Genomic DNA, 20,109 nt, shown 5'->3' with positions numbered 1-20,109 from the left:
GGCAACTCCCTCTCTCATATACAGCAGCTTATCTCTAAACTTAATGCAGAATTTGCTCTCAAGCAGTTGGGCTCTCTTGACTATTTTCTAGGCATTGAGGTGTTTCACTTACCACATGGTGGTCTTCTTCTCTCTCAAGCCAAATACATTAGAGATTTGTTAGCACGAGCAAATATGGAAACTGCAAATGGGATGACAACTCCTATGGCATCAAGTTTAAAACTGTCTAAGGTTGGTTCAGCACCAGTTGAAGATCCTACATTATTCAGATCCATAGTTGGAGCACTACAGTATGCTACATTAACTAGGCCTGAAATTTCATACTCTGTCAACAAAGTATGTCAATTTCTTGCTAACCCGCTTGAAGACCATTGGAAAGCTGTAAAGAGGATACTTAGATATCTTAGTGGCACTACTAATCATGGTCTTTTTTCCTACAAGCTGCTCCTACAAATCAACCCTTATCTCTGATTGGCTTTTGTGATGCTGACTGGGCTTCTGACCCAGATGATAGGAGATCTACTTCAGGAGCTTGCATATATGTTGGACCTAATCTTGTTTCATGGTGGTCAAACAAACAAACTTTGGTGGTACATTCCAGTGCAGAAGCAGAATATAGAAGCCTTGCTAATCTGTACGCTGAAATACTGTGGCTTCAATCTCTCTTGACTGAATTGAGTTGCAGATTCTATACTCCCAAGATCCTATGTGACAACTTGAGCACTGTCTCTCTAGCTCACAACCCTACTCTGCATCACAGAACTAAGCACATGGAGCTTGATATATTCTTTGTTCGAGAAAAAGTTCTCAACAAAAGTCTGGTTGTGTCTCATGTGCCAGCCCAGGATTGGGCAGACATTCTTACTAAGCCATTGTCTGCTGCAAAGTTCAGTCCCCTTCGTGCCAAACTTAGAGTGTTCGACAAGGAAAGCTTGGCAAAGACACCATCAGATTCAGCAAGGGAATGTTAGAATATATAGTGTTAGAGCTGAGAAGCTTCTAGTTAGTTATTGTAATAAGTAGTTAGCTTTCTGTTTAGCCTAACTGAGTTAGTTACATCTGTAACAAACTCTAGATTCTATCTACACTAGTTTGAGTTAGTTACATCTGTAACAAACTCTAGATTCTATCTACACTAGTATATAAAGTTAGAATCACATCATTGTAAAAACACATTTTCAATCAATGAATATTTTCTCTACATTCTCTGAATTCATCAGTTTCTATCACACTTGTTCAATTTCACTTCTATATCTTTGCATTACGTCATCTTTTCCTTGACTCCAGGATCAAGATCCTTATCATTTATTAATTGGTTATTCATTTGAAAATGCATTGTTCAAGCACTTAGCTAAAAGTAATTGTGCCATGAGAGTAAAACCTTTTTTTCAATAGGCAAATGTTAGTTGTTAATTTGTTAGGGGATGGGGAATTTGCTAGCAGAAAATATCAAACCATGGACCTCCTTCTTAATACTCTTTCAGCATCCCAACTCATACCACTGGGCTATGCCTTTGAGGACCATGATAGTGTAAATTTTTCTTGAAGGATGAATTTTTATAACACATCCTAAATACAATATGATTGTTTTTTGTAACTTTTGTTGCTTGAACCTATATGTTTAGTGCATTAGGCTTATTGTATGTTTGGGTTGGGTCTAACTCGACCTTACTAGCCGGTTTCTAAGGTAAGATGCCTCCCACTTATAAACACATTTTTAGGCAATATGATAGCGCACAGACTAAAGAGAAGGGTAAACCCGTCATTTGGAGGGTTTATCAAAGGAGAAACAAAAAATTAAAATAAATAAATAAATAATATAATATTAGTGTGTTAGTTTGAATTTTAAAAAGTTAGTTATTGGTTGTGGATTGTATTTAAGTTTGATGTTTGTTATTTTTTATTTTATGTTGGAAGTTATTAGGAAGTTATTTGGCCAGAAGAAGTTATCTTCTGAGAGAGCAAACTGCTCTGATACATTTGCAGATTGTATTTTCCTTTGTACATTAATGAAAATCGCAAGTTTACTTGCAAAAACCTTTTCTCTATAATTCTGGTTGTTATCAATTTGGTCCGACCTGCCGGATGCCATCGAAAAAGATGGAGGCCAAAGTGGCTGCACTTGAAGAGAAAATCACTACTTTGGAGGTTTCTTTACATGAAATGCAGAATCAAAATAAGGAGAACCAGGAGAAGATCATCTCTTTATTGAATTCGAATAAGGAGAAGAATGGGGAAGAATCATCGCACAATTATGAGTCAGTTGGTACCAAAAAGAAAAATCCTGAATTACACGATGAAGCCTGGGATGAATTTCGCCTATCTGTTAAAAAGGTTGAATTACCGATGTTTAATGGTGATGATCCCGCTGGTTGGATTGCAAGGGCGGAAGTTTATTTCAATGTGCAGAATACTAGACCAGAAATCAAAGTGAATTTAGCACAATTATGTATGGACGGTCCTACAATTCATTTTTTTAAAGGACTGTTGGAGGAGAATGAAACATTGACATGGGAAAATTTGAAAGATGCACTTCTTGAAAGATATGGTGGTGTTAGTGATGGGAATGTATTCGAACAACTTTCTGCGCTTCAACAGGAAGGAACGATCGAAGAATACATTGAAGATTTTGAGAGGTTAGTAGCACAACTGCCCAAACTACCCAATGATCAATATTTGGGTTATTTCGTTCATGGTTTGAAGGACAAAATCCGAGGAAAGGTTCGCAGCATGATCGCTATGGGGCCCATGTCAAGAGCGAAGTTAATGAACGTGGCAAGAGCAGTAGAACGTGAATTGGAGGAGGGACGAAGAGATTGGACATCGCGAAGGTCACATGGTTCACTGTCCAGACACGTTTTTGGTAACAAGGTTGTCACACAGAATGAAGGTAGACATGGTGATTGGGGTATGGCTCGTAATAACAAAGATAATCGCGATCTTCCTGGAGGAAACGTTGGAGGAAAATCCATAGGTGGTCCGCGTGGAATGTTTAGTGTTGGACAAAATAAAACACACACTACCAACACTGGAAATTGGCGTGACAGAAATGTGAGGAATATGTCTTCACAGGAAATTGCCGATCGTCGTCAAAAAGGACTCTGTTTCAAATGCGGAGGTCCGTATCATCCTCGCCATCAATGTCCGGATAAAAATCTGCGTGTTATGGTACTTGAGAATGATTCCGAAGATGAAAATGAAGTAAGAGTGTTGAATGATGAGGATGTGGAAACAGGGGCAGAAGAATTGCAATTGAATGTGCTGACTTTTGAACATGTGTTGACTTTTGATAAACAAACTGAATATTATCAAGATATGCTTCAGTGCATCAGGTTGCAAGGGACAGTGGGGACAATACCGGTGCTGATGTTGGTTGACAGTGGAGCAAACAAAAATTTCATGTCAAGGCATCTAGCTTTGGCTTTGGGTTTGCGAATTACCGAAACTCCTGCGAGGGATATCAGATTGGGTGACGGACATGTGGCTCCGACTTTAGGAGAGTGCCACGGTGTTATTATTTTTGTTCAAGGGGTTAAGTGGGAGATAGATGTTGTGCTTTTTGATTTGGGCGGTTATGATCTAGTACTGGGGATGGCATGGCTGACACAAATTGGATGCACGTACATCGATTGGACCTAGAAAAAAATGCGTTTCGACTACCAGGGTGAATGGATTGAGATCAGAGGGATTCGTACTAGGGAGTGCACTCCATTACAGAACTATGTTGATGAAAATCACTTTGATCAGTTGCATTGTGATGTTCAATAGGGTATGGTGACACCAAATCAACAGTCTGAAATGAAGTCAGTACTGGACAATTTTGATACTATTTTCAAAGAACCACAGGGATTGCCTCCTGGTTGACAGCAAGAGCATGCTATACACTTGCTGAACGGTCAGGGACCAGTTAATGTTCGACCATATCGTTATCCTCATCACCACAAAACAGAAATCGAAAAACAAGTGAAAGAAATGTTGCTGTCCGGTGTGATCAGACCTAGCCAGAGTGCGTTTTCAAGTCCGGTTATTCTTGTCAAGAAGAAGGATGACTCTTGGCGGATGTGTGTAGATTACCGTGCTTTGAATAAGGTAACTATTCCAGATAAATTCCCTATTCCAGTCATTGATGAGTTATTGGATGAGTTACATGGTGCGCAATATTTTTCCAAAATTGATCTAAAGTCTGGTTACCATCAAGTACGAATGCGAGAAGAAGATATTCATAAAACAGCTTTTCGTACTCACGAGGGACATTATGAATTTTTGGTGATGCCTTTTGGATTAACGAATGCTCCATCCACCTTTCAAGCATTAATGAATAAAGTCTTCAAACCAATGTTGCGGAGGTATGTTTTAGTATTTTTTGACGACATTTTGGTGTATAGTATGACTTGGCAAGACCATATTCTACATTTGAATTCAGTTTTAAGTGTGTTGGCTGAGCAACAGTTGGTGGCTAATAAAAAGAAATGTTCATTTGGCAAATTGTCGGTTGAGTATTTGGGTCACGTGATCTCTCATGAAGGGGTCTCAATGGATCCATCTAAAATCAGCAGTGTGTTAGAATGGCCTGTGCCAAAGAATGTCAAGGGTGTCCGCGGATTTTTGGGTTTGACTGGGTATTACAGAAAGTTCATTCGTGACTATGGTAAGATTGCAAGACCGTTGACCGATTTGACGTGAAGATTCTATATGGGAACCAGAGACAGCTTTAGAACAACGGACAGTGATCCGACATGGCATATCTATTTCTCAAGTTCTTATCCATTGGAAGAACAAGCCTATTGAGGAAGCTACCTGGGAAGATAAAGACTTCATCATTGGTCAATTTCCTTCCTTCAGCCTTGAGGACAAGGCTGTTTCTCTTGGCGGCGGCAATGATAGCGCACAGACTAAAGAGAAGGGTAAACCCGTCATTTGGAGGGTTTATCAAAGGAGAAACAAAAAATTAAAATAAATAAATAATATAATATTAGTGTGTTAGTTTGAATTTTAAAAAGTTAGTTATTGGTTGTGGATTGTATTTAAGTTTGATGTTTGTTATTTTTTATTTTATGTTGGAAGTTATTAGGATTTAGGAAGTTATTTGGCCAGAAGAAGTTATCTTCTGAGAGAGCAAACTGCTCTGATACATTTGCAGATTGTATTTTCCTTTGTACATTAATGAAAATCGCAAGTTTACTTGCAAAAGCCTTTTCTCTATAATTCTGGTTGTTATCACAATATTACATCCAATGTGGGATTCTCATCACACCTTCTTAGGCTCAGACCTGGGCATCTGCGTCTTACCTGAGTAGATCGATAATGTGTGACCCAATGAATCTTGGATAGGCACTTATACCATCTTATAATTTGGGTTAGATCTTACTCAACGCTACAAAATGTGTGAGATGCCTCTTACTTATAAACACTTTTTCCGGCCATATTACATCCAGCGTGGGACTCTCAACAACTTCATTTTTCATTGTATGCCACCCAACCGTGTTTTGTAGTAATGTCTATATTTGGTGTTTGAAATGCATTGGGCATATTTCCCTTAGTTTGTATATCCATTAGAAAATCTATGTTTCTTTTACACGGTATAAACTTCTCAGTTGTCTTGGTCTTGTTCTCTACATGTCATTACTTCATTAATGTTTTATGTTGTAGGTTCCATCAAGTAGATAGTAATGATTTGACTATTGCTATTAACTTTTGGTGGCGATCCAACACTATGTCTTGCATGTTGGAACATATGGATGCTTATTATTTACGCAGAATATTGAGAAGGTATTGGTGATGATGTAGTTCTCTGTTTAATTTTGTCATCGAGTATTATGTGATGAACCGACTTTTGAATGTTATTGTTTTTCTTTTCAATTATCATTTACCTGTTGATCCAATGGACGCATTTGAAGATTGATTGACAAAGAGATGGTATGTGCTTATTTTGTAGTTATCCTTTACTGAAGAAAAGATTATTGAAACCTACAATATTATTTTTTCATTTGTCTTTTTGATGGGGTTGGAGAATGGATGCAGCCGAAAACTGATATTTTACTCTTTTTTTTTTGGGTACAAACTGATATTTTACTTTTAGTCCTGCCCTTGTATTGTATCAGCTTACTTGTGAATGCATCTACACATATATGTGTGTGCGGCTGTTCGCCTGAATCTATGCCTATATATAATGGGGATACTAACTTTTGGTTACTTTTTTTCTTTTGATTTTATCCTTTATTTGAACTATTTTATTTATAATTTTATCATTTTTTATCCAATCAAATAATTGAGTTTTCTATACATCTATATAAAGGGAATACTAATTTTTTGGCGTAACCCTGTTTTATTCCAATTTTACTCTTCATTGAAACTATTTTATTTGCATTTGCCTTTCTTTATCCAATCGAAGAAAAAAAAGAAAATGAAAAATTGAAAAAAACGGATAGACGGTGCACGCTAGTATAAACAATTTCCCTTTTCAAAATTCTTCAGATGTATATCTTCTTTAAGTGGTATTCTTTTCCATTATTTTTTCGTGTGGAGTTTCACTTGGCAGTATAAATTATAAAGTTTACAGATTAATTGTTAGAATTTCGGTTTTCAGAAAATTTTCATTGCTAATGGTTGATGAAGTAGGAAGTGTAGAATTCGTAGTTCTGTGTGTCTAAATTATAGACCAAACCACCTGTATTTTGAGCATAAGTCTTTTGAGCATCTGTTTATTTATCTCTTAAATTTTGTTCCTGAGTGTGGAGAGCGAATTAGTTTTCTGTCTATATTCTTGTAGCCTATCAAAGATCGTCGAGTTAAATTGATTTCTTTTTTCCTTTCTTTTCATAAATTAGTGGTTTTTGTAATGGGTTTGTGACATATTTTTTCAATATAGGACAGGACCAGCAACTGCTCAAGTTGGGGACGGGAAGAAATAAAATGTGTGCAATCAAGCTACCTAATCATAAACAAACAAGTAAGTTAATTAGAAGATGGCTTTGATATAGTTATGTTCTATGATTTTCTCCATACAAGAAAACTAGAATTCCAGCTTATCGTTTTCCCAGTGACGGTCTAACCGATCTTGATAATCTGGTTACCAGATCATGCTGATGAAAATTGCAGTCAGATGTTGAAAGGAATAGATTTAAAGGAGAAAAGACTTAACGAGGGGAACACCTTGATTGAATTAGAATCTGATGCAGTCCAGGTGCTTCATGAACTTATGTCCTTGGTTCACAACAGTGTCAGCGCCAGCCAGGATCAGCAATCACCGTCGACTTCTATAAATGATTATGAGCTTATACACAATGGTAAATGTGAGAAAATAGTGAATGCTTACTTGAAAGATGATCCCGTTGCTAAAATTCTCTGGGACGTTGAACCACAAACTCTCCAAAATGTTTTTCTTGCTATGGCGGTGAGTTTGCATTACCTACTTTCTTTTAATGTCTGAAAAGTTCGGTCTACTTTACGCACTTTCGTACTTTGAATTGTAGTGTGGGTGTTTTAGTTATCAATTATGATTAGACAAAGTTAATTTTGACACAAGGCAGTTGTACTTGATTTTATCAATCGAATTCTTCCTTGCAAGTAGACAAATACATCTTGTTTTATTTTTCTCATTCTCTCAGGAATCATTTCACGTGATTCTCTTTCGGTGATAATATCATTCCTACTTCAAAGAGAACTACTTGGAAAAGCCTCCATAAAGTGAGTAGATCATATGTAGGATAGTCTAATTATTCGAGGCAGAGGGAGACCAATGAAAATTATTGGTTCAACCATCGAGAAGGATTTAGATTTAAATGGTTTGTCATTAGACATGATTTGTAATAGGACATTGCGAAATTATTTGATACATTAGAGTATGGCTGAATCCAACCAGTGGGAAAATGTGTTCGCTAGAAGGGAACTGCTTTTATTTCACGTGTCCTTTATTCTTCGGTGGAAGTGATTGGGATTTTTGTTTGTCGTATAAAGATGATGTTTGAGAGGGGGGGTCACTGTGGCACTTCTTTCAATTTTATATATCAATCTATGCTCTATAAATTTTCTGAATATCAATGAGACATAGGCTACTACTACTTCTTTAACTCAAAATAACATACTAATCTTCCTTGTATTTAATCATAAACCCTAGCTATTTGTTTTATATTTCAAGTTTCAAACATGTTGGACTATTTACTGTTTTCAGAACAACTTCCCAAGAACTTTAGAGGCTCTTGTTCTGCATGTACTATCACCAGTTGGGGCTGAAGTTCTTACTCGGAAATTTGATGAGATGGATGAACAAACTCTCGAGGAAGATCGGTACTTTCTAATATGTACTATCTTCATAAGTATTTCATGTGATTGGTTGTCAAGATGATAACATCCTATTATTTTTTCCGCCTTTTTAATCACAGGAATAGATTCTACGAGGTTTTCTACAGTGTGTTTGATGACCAATCTGCAGCAATGAATTCTATTCTAAAAGGGAAGGAGCTATTCACACAACAGGTAATTGAGTAGCTGTGTTCTAGCTTTATCTTTTGGAATTCATTGTTCCCAATTTACCCTTCCGTTATCTGTAATTAGAGTCACATGAAGGGAGTTAAGTTTTGACCCTTGAATCTCCAACCTATTAATCCAAAACCTTTCTGACTTTCACTCAAGTAATACAAGCACTCAAAGTTAGTCAGTCCAAAAGACAAGTATTCTAATGATGCAACATACTAAAGCAACAAGAATTTTTTGATGGAATGACAGATCCTTAGAAACAAAGTTTTCTAATATACACCGAAACAGTTTACCGATGTATGATAAGACAGTAAAAATCAATTCAGTATTATGCATATTTAAAACTAGTTCACTGAAATTAATACCATGTCAAAATGTGTTTGCTTAATTTCTAAAACAAGGTTTGAGCTAAACCATAGTAGTTAATCCCGGACCGCGGAGCGGCCAGCCCCAAAACTGGGATAGCGGCATCCCGGGGCCAGGATGCCGGCATGCCGCTATTTATTTATTTATTTATAAATTACATAAATAATACTATAAACATAAACATACAATTAATGTAAAATTAAACAAAAATCTCAAAATCCATAAAACATTCATAAATTAAAAATTCAAAACACAAATCTCAGGTCTACGACACCTTCTTCAACATAAAGTAACTAAAAATTACTCACAAAAGTCAAGCAAAATAAATAAGCAAAAGTCAAGTCTCCAACACCTAGGGTCCGTTTGGCCCAACTTTTTTTAGAGCTTATGCAATATAAACTAGGCTTTATGCTATTTTTTAAGTTCACACTAGTGAAAATTGTAATTTTATAAGCTATTTTATCATAAAATACCTTGACAAACTTAAAATAAGATATAAAAATTGCATAAGCTGTTTGCATAAGCTCTAAAAAAAGCTGTGCCAAACGAGCCCTTAGATTAATAAAGTAACTAAAAATTAAAACTCAAGTTCATCATCAAAGTTTGGATCGTGAGAGTGATAGAAGAGAGTACGATGGCGTGAGAGAAAGAATGAATTGCGGATAGGGTTTAGTTAGGAGTAAGTAACAATTTTAAAGGTAAAAAACCAATTCTACCCTTACTAAAATGAGTGAGATTTCAAAAATGCCCTTTAAAACCCATGAAAACAAAATCTCAGTCCTAACCCGGGATGGCAACCCGGGACCCACTCCGCTCCGGTCCACTGGGAACCTGCTGAGATCGCGCCGAGAAGCTTAGCTGCGCCGCTCCATCCCGTTCCGGCAGAGCTCCGCTCCGCGCCGCTCCACCAGGATTGACTACCATGAGCTAAACTGAGCTTTCTGGATTAGTAGCAATAAATATTCTTGAGAAGACCAGTTTCCAATTTGTGATGAAATGACAATTTGTACTAACAAAAGGGCAAATTTACTAAACTAACCTTAAAGTAGAGCAAGGAAGAGAGAAATGCACGCAAAATTTATATTGGTTTCACCCACAAGTTTTGAACTATGTCGAAATCCCGCACACAGTTGGATTTTCCACTATGTAACTAACAAGCTTATTGACAGACTTCCCAAGCTTCACCTTGAAGCATTCTTTGTTCTGGACAACCTATCCATGAAATACCTTACAATGTTCTTTATTCTAGATAGTAGCCTCTCTAGGCTACACAGTAACACCTCTCAGGCAACACTAACCAACCTAACAGCTTGGGGTAAAACTAAAATATTGTACAAAGACGGGATTCTCGTGTTTTACAGCTGACGCGCAACACTTGGAGGGGATACTGACGGATCTGGATCCTCTGCTACCCTTTTATGTGTCTATCTTTCTCTCTTTTTTTTTTCTTGTCATCATCACCTCTTCATTTTTAATTTTTTGTTTCTCCCTCCTTACACACACAAAATCACACAGCTGCAGTGCTGTGGCAGCAGGTTATCCAAGTCCGGTACACATTGCGTCAAGAGCTAATGGACAAGTCATATTTTTTAGAAACACCTCAAGAAGCAGTGTACAACAACATAGTGAAGAGATCAAAATAACATTAAAACAATATGATAGCATTTGACCAGTAGTTGATTGTTGGAGCCGCAGTGGAAATTTGGCTTATAATAATGATATGAAACATAACTCTCACTAAAGTTGAACAAGAAAATAATGTAGTCTGAACAATAAATTGTATGAAGTAACGAAGAAATATAAATGTCTAAAGAAGAAAGATTAATTTATTATAAGATAAAATTGATCACTTTGTTACACTCTGTATTTCTGCTGTTATTACTGACAAACCTAGACTTAGATTTATATAGTAAACTACATACTCTAAACTGAGTGAACCACATTACACACAAATATAAACCTTTGTTCTTTCTATTATTACTCTTCATTTTTACCGAAGTAATTTCAAGCTTTCCATATTTAGCTTTTACTAAATATTCTCACAATTCTCCACCTCGTTCATAATTTGAAATATTCAAAGTTTGGAAGAATATGGAATAATACTTAGCAAGTTCAAGCAATGTTGGAACTTGCTACCTGACACAACCTTGGTTAATATGTCTGCAGAATTCTAATTAGTGTGTACCTTCGTAAGAGAAATACGACCTTCCTCTACGATATTCCATACAAAATGATACCTTATGTCGATATGCTTGGTGCGAGCATGATGAACCTGATTCTTAGCCAAGTGAATCGCACTTTGACTTTCGCAACTCAGATCCACATATTCTTGCTTAATCCCCAAATCATCTAGAAGACCCCTCAGCCACAATGCTTCCTTCGTTCCTTTTGTTATGGCCATGTACTCAGCCTTCGTAGTAGATAATGTCACGACTCACCGTAGCTTGTAACATCGATCGCCAACTAATTGGAGCACCATTTATTTTAAATACATAACCAGTAGTTGATCGTCATCTATCTAGATCACCAGCATAATCAGAATCAACAAAGTTGTTTAACTGATATGTATCTCCACCAAAGCACAAACATGTGTCAGTGGTACCCTTTAAGTACGTTAAAACCCATTTCACTGCTTCCCAACATTCCTTTGCTCTTTGCTGGATTCGCCATGAATCTACCGACAACACTAATCGCTTGTGAAATATTTGGACGTATACACACCATGGCGTACATTAAACTGCCAACTACACTAGCGTAAGGAACACATACCATGTATGTATTATTTTTTGCTGTAGTGGCATATTGTTTACTAGAGAGCTTAAAATGTGGAGCCAATGGAGTCACCACTGACTTAGCATGTTTCATCCCAAACCTTTCAATAACATTCAATTTAGCCCTTTTGACTCAAGAACAATTTTCAGTTTGATCTTTCTCTTCTAATATCCATACCCGGTATTTTCTTGGCAACTCCCAAGTGTTTTGTCTCAAACTCCTTACCAAGTTGAGTATTTAACCTATCTATCTCCACTTTTCTCTTCGATGCAATAAGCATGTCATCCACATACAATAGAAGATAAATATAATCAGCTACATGAAGCTTACGAATGTATATACAACAATTATAATCACTTCTAGAGAAACCTTGCTTTAACATTAATGAGTAAAATTGCATGTACCATTGACGAGGAGATTTCTTCAATCCATAAAGTGATTTTGTCAAGCGACATACCTGACTCTTTTTACTCTCAATCTTGTATCCCTCAGATTGATACATATAGATTTCCTCATCCAAATCACAGTGTAAGAAGGTTGTCTTCACATCAAGATGTTTTAGCTCAAGATCACCTTGAGCAACAAGACTTAATAGCACCTGAATAGAAGTATGTTTTACCATGGGAGAAAATATCTCGTTGTAATCAACCCTTTCTTTCTGTGCAAATCCCTTGGCAACTAGTCTAGCCTTATACTCTCGGACTTGTTAGGATCCTCCTTTCTTTTGTACACCCACATACAACCAATAACAGTCTTTCCCACTAGCAACGAGACCGCCTCCCATGTCTTGTTCTTATGAAGAGATTACATCTCTTCCACCATAGCAACCAACCAACTCTTTCTATCTTTGTCTTTGATAGTTTTTTTTTTTTCCAATTAAAACTCCTATTACAAGGTCGGCGGATAATTATCTCAGGATAGTACTTTTTCCAAACTATAATAATAATAATAATAATAATAATAATAATAATAATGGAACAACAGGAATACCTTCTTTGTAAATGAATGAGAATACAAAAATGATTATTACAATCTCACCAACACAATCATGGTTAAACTCTTCTGATTTTTCTCTCAAAAGGATTTTACTCTGATGATTGTAGAAATGAAACAAAGGAAGATTTTATGCATGCAATAAATAGGTGGTTGTAATATAAGAAATTTTTCTTTTTCTCATTTTGCTAAAAGTTCTCCCGTACATTAATTTCATTTACTATTTGTTATTGATGAACTTTTTGCAAGTATACAAAAGTCGACAAGTAGTATTTTAAGATTATCGTTTCCTCAGGGATTGTATTAAACTCGGATCGCGGTAATTGTATTAAGAACACTATTTTTAAACATTTTGATTGGGGAAAGTTTCGGAAAGTCTTTCGATTCTTGTTTCAAAAAGGTTTTCAAGCGATTGAGAGTTTGTCGGATCAAAGTATTTCGCATGCAACGCGTGAACTTATGCACAATTGAATTAGTTAACTCACTCAATGATGAATCGATAGCAATTGGATTCAATCTCTTGCAATCCAATACTCTCAATCAATCACAAATCCCTAATCTCTTAGGTGATTTGTGATTCATTGAGGCTTTTAACACAAAATTCATAAGTCATAATCAATTAGTGTTTAATCTCTTGAACAACAATCAATTACTCAAACTTCTTAAATCCATAACCAAATCCTATTCTCATAGAAATTCAATTACTAACAACATTTATGTGATAAGCTACAAAACATAAAAGCCTTACAAGCAAAGAAGTTTGAATTGAGTTAATTACACCGATTACAAAGGTTCAAAGATCACTCGAACGCATGCTCCATACTCTTCACCTCGAACTCTCAACCAAGAAGCTTAATGTGCCATCATCTTCTTGCGCATCATCATGCTCCTGCGTCGTTCTTGCATGATCTTCATGATTCTCAGCTAAGAAAAGTGGAAAGAATTGCGAGATTGAGTGAAAATATCAATTTTAGATCCAAAAAGTCGAACCCCTGCACTGGAAACTCTGTTTCTATTTATAATTTTACAAACCTGCGCCATGCGCATGCCCTTGCGCCCTGGCGCAAAGAGGCAGTTACAGCTGCGCAGTGGCGCAGCTTCCAGTTCTGGGTTCATTTTCCAGATGTTCATCTTGCGCCATGCGCAGCTCCTCTGCGCCATGGCGCAGCTTACAGGGTTTAACAACTTCTTTAACAAGCTTAAATTGCGCCATGCACAGATCTTCTGCGCCATGGCACTGAACCCAATGAAGTTCTCCAACAAATGCATCCTTAAATGCGCCACGCGCAGCCCTGTGGCGCCATGGTGCAGCTTACAGAGAACTTGAGCTTCCAATTGTGCTCAATTGCGCCATGCGCAACACTCAACCTTCGATTCGGCTCCTTTTTCACTCATTATGATCAACTTCTTGACATTATTACCTAAAAATTGCCTTAAATATGCTCAGATAACATGTCATGATGAATCATGATGAGGATTCATCAGTTATAATGTTTACTCCTTTACTATTTGTTATAGTGGTTACTCCTTTTCCTCTTTAGAGGAGAGAATGAGTAAACACTATAACAAATAGTAAATGAAATTAAAGTACGGGAGAACTTTTTGTAAATTGGTGGAAAGAAAAAGAGAAAAATTCTCCTTATATTGTAGCCACCTATTTGTTGCATGCATTGACTATAAAATCTTCCTTTATTTCATTTCTATAATCATCAGAGTGTTAGTGAAAATGTAATAATCATTTTTGTAATCTCATTCATTTATAAAGAAGATATTCTTGTTGTTCTATTGGTATTATAGTGTGGGAAAAGTACGATCCTGGGATAATCAACCGTTGACCTTGTATTAGGAATTTGAATTGATATTTTTTCCAATAAGAGGTTCTTCATGCTTGCACTAAGAATATCGACGTAATGTATGTTGTAGAGGAAGGTCATACTTCTCTTACGAAGGTACACACCGATGATGTTGGCAAAAGTAAATTGAATTGCCTTAATGCAGTTAAAATAATAATTAATACTTTTTGTAACTCATAAGCTCGCTAGAGCTTTCTCTTTATAATTTTTTTTTTAAATTTTCTGATGAGTATCATTACAAGTAATAATAACTATTTATACTAATGAGTAATTGCATATTTTTAGCCTTGGTAATTAAAGTCCATCCAATATTCAAGGCTTCCCTTGAAACTAGTTTAAGATTTAATTTACATCTCTTCCTTGCTCCATTAGCTCAAACTGACGTTTTAATCATTGTAACCTCGTTCGTTTAACTGGGTCAGCACCTTCATATGTTTTAAGTAAAATTTCCCAAACCTCCTTAGCTGTTTTGGCACGGAAAATTTTCTCAAAAACAGATAGCTCCACAAATTGACATATAAAAAACAAAGCTTTTTCGTTGAGTTGACGATCTTTCTCAACCTGTTTTTCATCAGCTTTTCCTTCATAATTTATCCATACCCATTGGTTGCTAACCGAATAAGATAAAGGAAAAGCCGATGAGAAACAAATTGAGAAAGATCGTAAACTCAACGAAAAAGCTTTGTTTTTGATATGTCAATTTGTGTAGTTATCTGTTTTCGAGAAAATTTTCCATGCCAAAACAGCTAAGGAGGCTTGAGAAGTTTTACTTAAAACATAGGAAGGTGCTGACCTAGTTAAACGAACAAGGTTGCAAGGATTAAAACGTCAGTTTGAACTAATGGAGCAAGGAAGAGATGTGAATTAAATCTTAAACTAGTTTCGAGGGAAGCCTTGAATATTGGATGAATTTTAACTACCAATGATAAAAATATGCAATTACTCATTAGTATAAATAGTTGTTATTACTTGTAATGATACTCATCAGAAAAAAAAATTTATAAAGAGAAAGCTCCAACGAGCTTGTGACTTACAAAAAGTATTAATTGTTATTTTAACTTCATTAAGGCAAATCAATTTATTTTTGCCTACGATGAGAATTTTGCGGACATGTTAACCAAAGTTGTGTCATGTAGCAAGTTCTAAGTTCTAACATTGCTTGAACTTGTTATTATTCCATATTCGTCCAAAATTTGAATATTTCAAATTATGAACTAGGTTGAGAATTGTGGGAATATTTAGTAAAAGCTAAATATGGAAAGATTGAAAGTGAAATGCAACATTACTTCGGTAAAAATAAGGAGTAATAATAGGAAGAGTAGAAGCTTATATTTGTGCGTAATGTAGTTCACTTAATTTATAGCAGCATGCAACTTACTATATAAATCTTGTGTCAAAAAAAAAAAAAAACTTACTATATAAATCTAAGGATAGATTTGTCAGTAATAACAACAATAATACAGAGTGTAACAAAGTGATTAGTTTTATCCTTCAAAAAAACAAAGTGATTAGTTTTATCTTATAATAAATTAATATTGTTTTTTAGACATTTATATTTCTTCATACAATTTATTATTATTTTCTTGTTCAACTTTAGTGAGAGTTGTGTTTCATATCATTATTAGAAGTCAAATTTCCGCTGCAGCCCCAACAAGTTGGGCAAGGTCTTTTTATCAGAAGTAATGTGCAAGACTCATTTTATAGTGTTTAACAGCTTCAGACAGCTCCTCTTATTCATTAAAAGACAATTGTGGGTCATGCTAGTACTCTTTTGTTTTTCTTTTTGCCTGGTTTTGTATTCAAACTTTGTTTCAGCATTCTGATATTGTCTTCTGATTTGGTTTTTTGAATTTTCTGAACTCTAATTCTTGTCAGATTTGAAGTTCTCATTATGATTTCCATCTTTAAGACAATCAGTCTTCCGATGCTATGTTTTCTGATAATTAATGGTGAAAATTAGTATTTCGATGCATCCTTCACTTTAAGATTTCATCCACCGAGTTTCAGATGTATTTGCTCTGATATACTATATCTTCTGACTGTTGAAGATTTTCTGATGAAATATTTTCAATTTTCTCTGATGCTATGTTTTCTAATGATGTATTTGCTCTTTACTTAGTAAAATGAACTCCCTTTGTTTGTTTTAAATGCTAAAAACCCATAATAAAATGCTCAACCAAAAACAAGTAAGCTGAACCAAGGTTGAAATAGAGAGGATAGATTGTATTGAATTTGCTTGCAATGGAGCAAAGCTCCTCACAAGAAAATAGAGTCGACATGGAAGAAAATGTAAAACAACTGGACTGCTCTCCCTGTGGAGAAAACAACCTTTTTCAAGGCAAAGCCTTTCCGTTACTATCCAATTCTTTTCCTCTCCCCCCACAGACCCCTACCTTTCCACCATCTGGAAATGATGTCCATCCCATTCTCTTGTTACTGTTGTTATGCCTTCATTCTCTGCATATTCTTGTAGGCCCACTCTTTGTGGCCTATTGCTCTCCTCGTTCTGAGCTTATACGATAATCCCAACCTTGCTCCCCCTTAGTTTCCTTCTATGATAAACTTTGTTATAATGGGTCTATCATGAAATGCGATTTAAGAGATCAAATTTTCCATATGCTTTGGAATACTAGACCATACCATTTGTGATGTCTTTTTAATAATTTATTTTAGACCCGTTCTTTTGTATAAACATTATATTATATTAATGTATTATGTATTATTTGTTAGTTTATTATATGATAGAACTATTAGATCGTTGCAATCGGGGGATAGAATTATGGCATACTCCCTCCGGACTCGATTATAAGTAAAAACACAGACATTTATTAAGGATAGTAGTTAAGTGCATATGATTTTCTTGATTTCATGTAAAAATAATGAATACATATTTACTATCTTAACCCTAATTATAATGGTGATCTCCTCACAATATTAAGTAATTAATTGAAGAGTATTTTTGGAATAGTAACATTAAATATGGATAGATTAGTCGACTTTGAGTCCAATGAACAATTTTTTTTTTGTTGCATATAATTGAGTCCAGACTAATATCATGGAATGGATGAACTAGTGCTCTGAAAAACACTAGTTGGCCATATTCTCATCCCCTGGGAAGCTATTCTCATTTCATTTTCGACTACTGCCCCTTATTTATAGTCATGAAAAATAAATGGTCATCAGAATTCAGAAAGAGGTTGAAATCACTTTTGCCATCTGTGCTATAACTATTTGGAAATAATTGCATTATTTGAACCTTAATGTGTTTCATGTACTATTTACAATCCTCCAGTATTCTTGCTTCTTTAACTTATTTTCTAGCATTTGGCACATTTTCACATCCATCAATATATATTTTTTGGTAATAATCCATCAATATTATTTTATGCATGGCCTTAACATTGGTGGCATTCTATGTATTGTGTGTCTGTCATTTTCAATTAGGATTCAAATTCATTATGATTTTCTGACCAAACTGTTTTTTATTTCTCAGTATCAATTGATGTAGACAATTTTGACTGACTTGTTTCATTTTATTTTTTTTGCATTTATTTTCGATTTGCTAAATATATGATGGCATCTTTTCTTTTTTATTGTCTCTATCCTCATCATTGTTTCAGTGCATGAGTCTCTCTGGCATTGGTTGCCCTGCATGTGCATTGAGACTTTAGTTTCACTTTCATATGAAAGAGAATATGCAGTTGGGTTATTAGATTCTCGTAGTTTAGACAAAAAGATAGTCATTTAAATGTTAAGCATGTTAATTAAACTAATCAAAGCTAATTTTATTAGATGTTAAACTACTTGAGGAAATGTGCACACTTTTGAAGTGCAATGAAAATATTTATTCTCTATTAATTTCTTACATTTTCATGTATGTTTCAGGCATTTAAGAATGTATTGGACAAATTTGTGGGAGTGAATCTAGAAAGCTCAAAGTCAGGGGTCAGATGAGATGCTTATGGATGAATTGACCTACCAAGGTACCTATGAAGAATAAATTGATGCATATTTGAAACTAACGTTTTTCTTCGTTGGATCTGTACTTTTATTTGTCAGTTTACAGTTCAATAGATAATTATTGCACATTTGAACAGTGTTCAATGTTGTATAGATGGTATCAGTTGTACGTGCCCTAGTACCTATATGATTAATACACTGAATCAAATTGTACTGTGTTGATTCTTTAACCCCACCATTTAATATTCCTTAAATAAAGGAATTCCAAATCAGAAATAGCTAAACTAGTTCACAATACCAAAACAATGTTTCTGTGTTTAATTTTACGTTTAACATTGAGCGGTGAACGATTATATGCATGAAAGAATGCGTTCTTGAATTGAAACAAGGACCGCATCAGAGAATCGCTCAAGATTATATGCACGTCTTGTGCCTTGATTAGTTGGTGTTAATTTTACTTGTTAAAAAAAAAACCAGTCTCCACTCTCCCCCATTGCGTGCAAATCTGATGGTACTGTAGATACTTTTATCTTGTTATCATGTCATTAATATCTGCATCCTGCTGCTTGTTTTCTCATTGTATATATCGAAATGTTGTACTCGAAATTCTGGTTGACTTTTGTTGCATTTGTCTTGAATTTTAGATGTGAAAGAAATTTGGCCAGCTTGTGAAACAGAATATTGGTGCCTAAATTAAGACTCCCAAGATTCTACTAGTACTTTGTTTATCACAATCATGCCAGGAATTTAACTTAGGATACCTTATAAAGATTAATTTTCACAAGTGGGTAGCAAAGAATATCAAAGTAGTATAACTGTCCTATTCAAGGAGTGGACGGTGTTGTGAGGATTTGCAGCTGAAGGAAAAAGTGTAGCAATAGGTAGGAAAAGAAAGTTTAGGCAATTATTAGCATTGGAGATGAGATTCCCTGGTGGAAGATGACATACAAGTATGTTGACAGGGGGAGAGAGAGAGACAGAAAGAGAGAGATTGAGAGAGAGAGAGAGAGAGAGAGAGAGAGAGAGAGAGAATAGAAGAGGCTTTTAGTTTGTCTCCTTTTGCATCAGAGGGATATTTAAAAGAGGCAGTCTCTTTGAGTGGAGGCAAATGGGATGTATTGTACCTTAACACTGCTGCAATTTGTAAATATACTTTTCAAAAGCTTGGATATACCATAACACCCAAAACCTGACACTACCTCATTTGGTTAATCCCCATGCTCTTTTCCTTCTACCGAGTTGCGAGTTTAGTGACAAAAAACTTTTCTTCATTCCTTTTGTTAGCTTGTGCTGAGTTTGGAAGCACAGTTTTTAATGAAAACCTTGTTAATTTTCAACAGTTAAATATATTTCTTTGGCTTTTATAAGCCACTTTCTATTGACTTCGCATAGCATTCCATTTTGAGGTGATTTTCAATGGCTATAGAAATGGTTTACCAGTGCGCGTGCATATATATACACTTTGAATTTCGCTTCATGTTATGTGGTGAACAATGACTAAATTATTAGTTATATGTATCAATTGATTAGCAAATCTCCAATATATGAATGATTGAGCAAGATTAACTAAGGCGTAGACAACAAAAGTGCAAATAGCATATAAGATCTGGATTGGATGCAATCAACATGCAGTTAGCAAGATTGATCGAGATTAGATGGTTCAAATTTTAGATTGAAAATATATATATTT

At 35.4% G+C, this 20,109-nt stretch overlaps 1 protein-coding gene across 2 annotated transcripts in view; it reads left to right on the top strand.

The window, feature by feature from the left end:
* The window catches only part of LOC123918369, a 28,117-nt gene extending 8,320 nt beyond the window's left edge, over positions 1–19,797 (top strand). The window contains exons 8-15 of one of the 2 annotated variants that reach the window (XM_045970404.1): positions 5,650–5,769; positions 5,898–5,916; positions 6,874–6,949; positions 7,077–7,393; positions 8,171–8,286; positions 8,382–8,475; positions 18,345–18,442; positions 19,064–19,797. In XM_045970404.1, the coding sequence (XP_045826360.1) occupies positions 5,650–5,769; positions 5,898–5,916; positions 6,874–6,949; positions 7,077–7,393; positions 8,171–8,286; positions 8,382–8,475; positions 18,345–18,413 (811 nt within the window). In that variant the 3' untranslated portion in view covers positions 18,414–18,442; positions 19,064–19,797. Of the gene's footprint in view, positions 1–5,649; positions 5,770–5,897; positions 5,917–6,873; positions 6,950–7,076; positions 7,394–8,170; positions 8,287–8,381; positions 8,476–18,344; positions 18,689–19,063 lie in introns of those variants that run through there. The other variant, XM_045970396.1, reaches the window with a different exon arrangement.
* Positions 19,798–20,109: the final 312 nt, after the last annotated feature.

This window comes from Trifolium pratense, linkage group LG1, assembly GCF_020283565.1.
Source record: "Trifolium pratense cultivar HEN17-A07 linkage group LG1, ARS_RC_1.1, whole genome shotgun sequence".
In the NCBI taxonomy this organism is placed as follows: Eukaryota; Viridiplantae; Streptophyta; class Magnoliopsida; order Fabales; family Fabaceae; genus Trifolium; species Trifolium pratense.
The sequence above is the reverse complement of the archived record's forward strand: the minus strand, read 5'-3'. Positions and strand labels throughout refer to the sequence as shown.